This window comes from Cyphomyrmex costatus, unplaced genomic scaffold (genome assembly GCF_001594065.2).
Source record: "Cyphomyrmex costatus isolate MS0001 unplaced genomic scaffold, Ccosl1.0 scaffold516, whole genome shotgun sequence".
In the NCBI taxonomy this organism is placed as follows: domain Eukaryota; kingdom Metazoa; phylum Arthropoda; class Insecta; order Hymenoptera; family Formicidae; genus Cyphomyrmex; species Cyphomyrmex costatus.
This window is the reverse complement of record NW_017279406.1, coordinates 92,832-100,002: the sequence shown is the minus strand read 5'-3', so window position 1 is coordinate 100,002 and position 7,171 is coordinate 92,832. Positions and strand designations below refer to the sequence as shown.

Below are 7,171 nucleotides of genomic sequence, written 5' to 3'. Positions count from 1 at the left end.
CTTGTAGCGTTCACAGTTTTTTTGAACATGGCCGGAGACGCTACCGCGTCTCCTGATATATAAGTACAAATAAACATGTATAATTATAAATGATTCTTTGTCAAAAGAAACGTATAAAAGGGCTCGAGAAAAGGAAAAATTAGCAGAAAAACTATCCGACATTAATACTACTTCAGATGAAGAGGAAAATAAACGTAAAAGAAAATTACGTTGTAAGAAAGTATTAAGTAGTTCTGAATCTGAAGATGATAATGATGATGCTTGTGTTGTTGCAAAGCTGCCAAAGAAAAATATAAGTAAATCTCTACAATTGACATATCCAGAACCGTCAACTTCAAAATCTCCATCTATATCCAGTATAATGAGTAATACACACGATATTGAAAAAGGTAGATCAGATTCTGATATTGATATCGAAGAAGGGATTGAGTATAACAAATCAAGTAATTCAGATTATTCGAAAAATATAAGTGACAACAATAGTGAAAACAGTGTAACATACAACACAAGTAAAGAGCCTAAAGAGGGTAAAAATGTTTTCATATTTAGAATATTATTATTTAACGATAAACATTTAGTTTTTATATATGTATACTTATAAATTAAAAAAGTAATATTTGCTTTTTTTTCGCAGAAGATAAAAAATTTAAAACATTTGTTATTAAACGTTTAGTAGAGATCACTAATCGAGTAAAAAAATTTGAGGGTTTATTGAGCAAGAAACAGAACAATTATTCTGTGCAATTGGAAAATCAGTTTTATGATACTGAGAACAAAATCTTAAATGAAAAATTTCCCATGAAAAGTCTTAATAATGTGAAAAGCATTGAACAACAATTAAAACATAACGAGACATTTAAAAAGCAAGTTGTAAGTATAGATGAAAATATTATCAAATACTTATGTTTTTTTGTTTAGAAAACTAAGGTACTTTAAAAGTTTTGTAATATTTCTATTACTGTTTTTTTCTTAATTTTCTATTACTAGTATTTAATTTGTTCTGCTTTTTTGACAATGTATTTGATATTATATCATCCCGTATCGACCTCCTATTATATTGTTTGGAGGCGGGAGCCATTAATTAAAGATATATTATATCATCGCATGTATCCATTATCAGAATTAATTTTTTTTACAAACATCGGAACTTTATTCCTGCTCACAAAGTACTATGAAAAAAACCATTACAAGGTTCATGAAAATATTGTTTACAGACGAACTAGCTACAGAATTCAGTTGGACTGGACAATAAAATAACAAACAGAAATTTGAAACACTGTATTTATGGAAAATTATATTTGGTAAGAATATATTTAGAATTTATTTAAACCAGAAATTTTATTTTAAATTTTGTTTATATTTGTAAAGTATTTCCTACTCGGCACTACAGCTCGGGATGAGCATTGGGCCTCCAACATATCCTGAAGATGAGATTTCGAAATAATTTTCCCGAAATTAAGTTGATAGCCGCCCCCAACCTCCAACTTGGGGTATTAATAAAATTAAAATATCTTTTATGTAAATACTAATACTGTTTTTTAAGATTTAAAGGTGTAAATTTTTTGTAATGTATTGTAAAATTATTTATAGTAAAGTATAGATAATACGTTTAAGCTCTGCGTAGCACAAAATTTCAAATATTCTATTTTTAGTGTTAATTTCATTTCACTTTGATAAAAAACATTTACATTAATAATGTTTACATTTATTGTTTGATATATTCTATGATTATTTTAGGTGTTATAAAAATGACGTTTAAGGAAGTCAGTGAAGGAGACGTAAGTGCACCTCTAAAAATTTGGTTATCTCACGCACAGTTCCGGATAAAAAACAAGAAACAGGAAGAATTTCCCTAAAATAAGAATCAAGAAACAAGAATTATTTTTCTAAAATAGAATTTGGAATTTAATATTAGTAATGAGAAGAAGAAAAAGTTCATGCATTTATGTTTTATACAGGGTGTTTGATAATTCTACTGACAACGCTCGTAGGTAAGTAAAGCGGACTAAACTGATTGTGAGTCGAAAACTATATCATTTTGCAATTTTTGCAATAGTTAACGAAATATTAATTCCTAAAGATCACCGAATAGCACGTATCTGCTTGGACTGTTGTCATAGTACATGCTTTTTCGGTCGCGATCATTTATTGCGCGGGTAGTAGGACTATAGTCCCTAGTCCCTACCGTCAACAAGGTTTGTTCGCGTCGCATGCTCCAACATGCTCTAACATGCTCCTATCATAGCTCCTACTCACTCCAATGAGCACGTTTGAGTAAGTAGCAACTATAGTAGGAGTGTGTTGGAGCATGTAGGAGCATGCGAAGCGACAAACCTACAGTCAGTACCTCACTCTCAGCGTACCATATGACCGCAATTGATGGACGTGCATTATGACGGCAGGCCAGGCGAATACGCGCTTATTTAGCGATCTTTAGAAATTAATATCTCGTTAACTATTTTAAAAATTGCAAAATAGTAAAAACTATTCGACTCTCAATTTCGTCCGCTCATATCTACCTACGAGCGTTGTCAGTAGAATAATCAAACCTTTTATTTCTGCTAAAATAATTTCTGATTATAAAATAACTTATACAATATTTTGTCTATATATAAAATCTGAAGATTTTTATTAAATAACTTACTACAATTTTTATTTATAAGATACCTATACTTATCTATAAATTTAAAGATTATAAATGCCATTTAGAAAAATATTGTTTCTTTTATAAAGAGGATTTTTTAAAGAAAACTGTTAACTCCACGAATTAAAAGATATACAAATAAATTATAAAGGAAGATTTCATTTAATAAAAGTCACAATATATCAATGATTTTTTTCTATTTTCCCCATATATCCTTCATACTAATAAATAAACAATACTTATAACATCCGTAACATTGGTAAATTCTTAATTATTAAATAAAAATAGGTTTCATAATGTAATATTGTTATAAAATTAAAAATTATTTTTTTAATATTTATATAATATAATTATAATACTCCATAATGTTACTTTTTTAATGTTCATACAATATTACAATAATATTATTTAAAATTATTTTTAACAATCATATAATATTATCGGGAGTGGACATATAACCATCCATTAATATTTCGGGAATATTAGATAATATTATATAACTTTAGTAAAATATTATTAAAATGTTACATTTAATATTTTAAGAATATGCCTAAAATATTATTTAATATTAAATAATATTATGCGCCTATAGGGATGGAATTGGCAGCGCGTGGAAAGACTAACAAAAAGAAAATACAGAATAAACTACAGCGCTGCGAACATGCAAAGAAAAGTTATGCTTTCGGCGAAAAGAAAATTGAGTTACGTGAAGGCGCATAAGAACCGATAATTTCGCAATACTAATGACGAAAATACAACATCCGATAGCGCGAGAGATTAGTATTAACGTGAAAGCAATAAACTAAAAGCGCTATGAACCTACTCAATCCGCGAATAAAAGCCAATCGGAAATTACCGTCGCAAGACAGTCGTGATTGATACGCGAATCACTCGCTCGTCCTGCCAAGCAGAACCGAATACTAAACGTGTGGCCGAAAATAATACAGAAAAGGTCATACAAAGGCATGCATATTCACGCCAGAGTTACCGCGAGGATATTATAGCGCTTTTCCGCGGCCCATCTATAGGTCTCTCTACACGGTCAGTAATACTGTCAGTATCAACGAATATTATTGATTGTGTGTGGTTAATATTAATGTGGATTGACGTAGAATACTGACAATGATTTGGATTTAAATACATGCTTTTTCCTTAAGATCCATGTCGTCATAGATAATAATATACATCAAATCACGTCAAACTGAAGTGAAATATTATTAATAATACCTGATCGTATAAGATTGTAAAAACTAATGCATACTGTCAGTAATACTGATCAGTAATACTGACTCAGTATTACTGATCGTGTAGGGAGGCCTTATGGGCTCGCGATCCTTCGCGTGCAGTGCCGTGCCTGGCGAGGTCCTTTGGGGGTGGTTTGAGGCTCTGCGGGCTTAACTCGTGTCGGCAGCTTATCTGTTGCTTCCGACGGCCCGCCTTCTCGCTGTATGGCACACGGCGGTCTTAGTTGTCGGGCCCGCGCCTCCTCGAGGTGTTCCTCCTTCGTTCGCTAGACGCCCGGCCCTCCTGCGGCTCCCGCTTCTCTCGGGCTTTTAGGCCTGCCGGCCGCTACTCCGGTCCTGGCTGCTGCTTCCTTCTCGCTCTTCCTGCTGACGATGTCCGGTGGATTCTTCCGCTCGCTCGCAATTCCCGGCCCGGGTCATGCGTCTATTTGCGCTTTGTGACGGCGAAGGGTCGCTGCCACGCCGCAGCGAGCTGCAACGTCACAATGCATATGTACTACAGACAGGGAATGGAAGTAACTCGTTACTTGTAACGAAGTTACAGTTACAAGTTACTTTTTTGGTAACTTTACTGGTAACTGCGTTACTTTCTTTTTTTGGTAACGGTAATGAGTTACATTTTTTGGGTAACGGTAACGAAATTTACAGTTACTTTTGTCGTTACTTTGCACACGATTGAACACGGTTCGATTGGATACATATGCTATTTATAGAGCTTATTAATAAGACTTGAAAGCCCTTAGTCATTCGGCCGTCATCATTCAGTAATTATTTTAAACTTCTATCTTCTATGTAATACATAGGACATACAAATATTTCAGTTTGTTGCATATTTTACAGGTTTTAGAATTACAAAATTGTGTTTAAAAAAATTAAAAAATAATAATATTAGAATATATAATATTAGAATAAAATTAACACAGATTTAGATTTTAAATTGTAATTTGACTCTTATTCGCCCTATTTAACGTGTTAATTATTGTTAAAAAATAAATTAAATAAAAGTAAAATGAGAAGGGCTACGAACCCAAAAGTGAAACAGTTTATTTCCAATAAGACGATGACAATAAGTGTCGAAACGTCGTTTGTTTTTATCTTGTTTTATCCATGTTATTGTTCTAATATTATATTTATACATTTAATTACATTGTCATCGTCTTTCTTATGGGAAATAAACTGTTTCATTTTTGGCTCATAACCCTTCTCATTTTACTTTTATTTAATTTATTATTTAAGCCATTCTACATCGTTTTTTTTTGTTTAATAAAACTATACATTATATTTGTCAGTGTTACCCCTACCGTAAATTTGGTATAAGAATCGTATATGAAGGGTTCAAATTCGTATATGAAAGACATACGAATCATATCTGATCGTATGCGATAACATGTTAATTGCATGATCGTATACGATTTGTATACGATTCGTATACGGTTCGTATACGACTCGTGTAAGATTCGCATATACTTCACAAACGATCGGATATGAATCGTATGTCTTTCATATCCTGTTCACATACGATCTTATCCCATTTACGTATACCATGACATATGATTTTGTCTTATGCGACTTTCACGGTAGGGACATATAACAAAAAAATGCAAAAAATGCAAAAGTACATTTTTAGATTAATTTTAAAAAAGTAACGGAAAAGTAACGAAAAGTTATTTTTCGAGTAACGGTAATTGTAACGAGTTACTTTTAAAAAGCGATAACTGTAACTGTAACACGTTACATTTTTTACTCGGTAACGAGTAACTGTAACTAGTTACTTTTAAAAAGTAACTTTCCATTCCCTGACTACAGAGATGTAATTTATAATATTTTGCAAAATTTATGCTCTCTCTCTCTCTATCTCGCCTCTCAAGCAAGCCGAAGAAGATAACGAACATGTCGTCAAGAGAGTCTTGGAAATCAAGACCGTCGTCGTAGGAGGAGGTTGCGTGGAAGCTGCACTTTCAATATATCTAGAAAACTTTGCAACATTATTGATATCATCAAAATCTGAATTTTTTTCAGTTTCTTTTTTGCTTTCATAAGATATTTATATACATTTTTATATTACAGAGCTGCCGAGAACAATTGGCTATAGCTGAATTTGCTCGATCTTTGCTAATTATACCAAAAACATTAGCCGTAAATGCTGCACAAGATGCAACTGATCTTGTCGCTAAGCTTCGACCCTATCATAATTCCAGTATAACAAAACCAGATCTTGTTAATTTAAAATGGTGAAATTGAAATTGAAATTCGCCACTGAAGTAGCCATAACCATCCTTCGAATTGATGATATGATCAAACTATAGATCCCGAATGTTCGAAAACTAAATCTTATCAAGACGCTGTGGAAGCGATGAATTGGAAGATTAATATTAAAATGCATTTATATATTATTGAATACAATGCGTTTATATGAAAAAAATATAAAAGATTTGTAAATGTTTTACTATATATATAAATATCTCACAATAATATCTAAAGATTTACAATCTTGCTACTCGTATGTCGCATGTAGACTATTTCAATTTGCGCGCGCATAAAATAAAAATCCGTAATAATAATCCATTTTTACAATTTTGAAATTTATGTAGGTGTTAACTTTGTGTACAAATAATTTGTAAGTCAGTATTCTGCTGCAAAAAATGTGCATATAGTACATTAATATTACATACACACATACACACACACACGCACGCGCATATATATATATATATATATACACATACATATATGTAAGATATAGAGATATAAATAAAAAATGCTTTTCAATGCATTAAACGTTGTGAATATAAAAGAAATTAATCGATGCTTTAAAAATAAGTTATAAAACTGTACATAAGCTGTGTGTGTTGGATAATAAAACATTTATTATATTTATCTCCTTTTTTAAAATTATTTTAATATATTTCAATTTATAAATTAAGTCAATTTGTGTAAGTTGTGTACATCATATTTGTCAATCTTAATACAAGTATATACACATTTACAACATGTAATGAGAAAGCTTCGAGGTAAAATGTTTAATCGAACGTATATATTTTCGGAAAAAACGCTTTTATCTTAAAAAAAGATAAACAACTCATCACTTTAGATCAACAAGATCTGGTTTCGTTATACTGGAATTATGATAGGCTCGAAGCTTGGCAACAAGATCGCAGTTGCATCTTGTGCAGCATTTATGGCTAATGTTTTTGCAATAATTAGCAAAGATCGAGCAAGTTCCGCTATAGCCAATTGTTGTCGGAAAATCTGTAATGTAAAAATGTATAAATATCTTATGAAA

General features: G+C 31.5%; 1 protein-coding gene across 1 annotated transcript; it reads left to right on the top strand.

The window, feature by feature from the left end:
* Positions 1-107: 107 nt before the first annotated feature.
* On the top strand, positions 108-6,123 carry LOC108778822 (uncharacterized; the record flags this gene model as incomplete). The annotated part of the gene is made up of 3 exons (XM_018546115.1): positions 108-527; positions 674-870; positions 5,956-6,123. Coding segments are annotated over 3 exons (785 nt in total), but the record flags the coding sequence as incomplete, so codon positions are not given.
* Between the last annotated feature and the right edge of the window lie 1,048 nt (positions 6,124-7,171).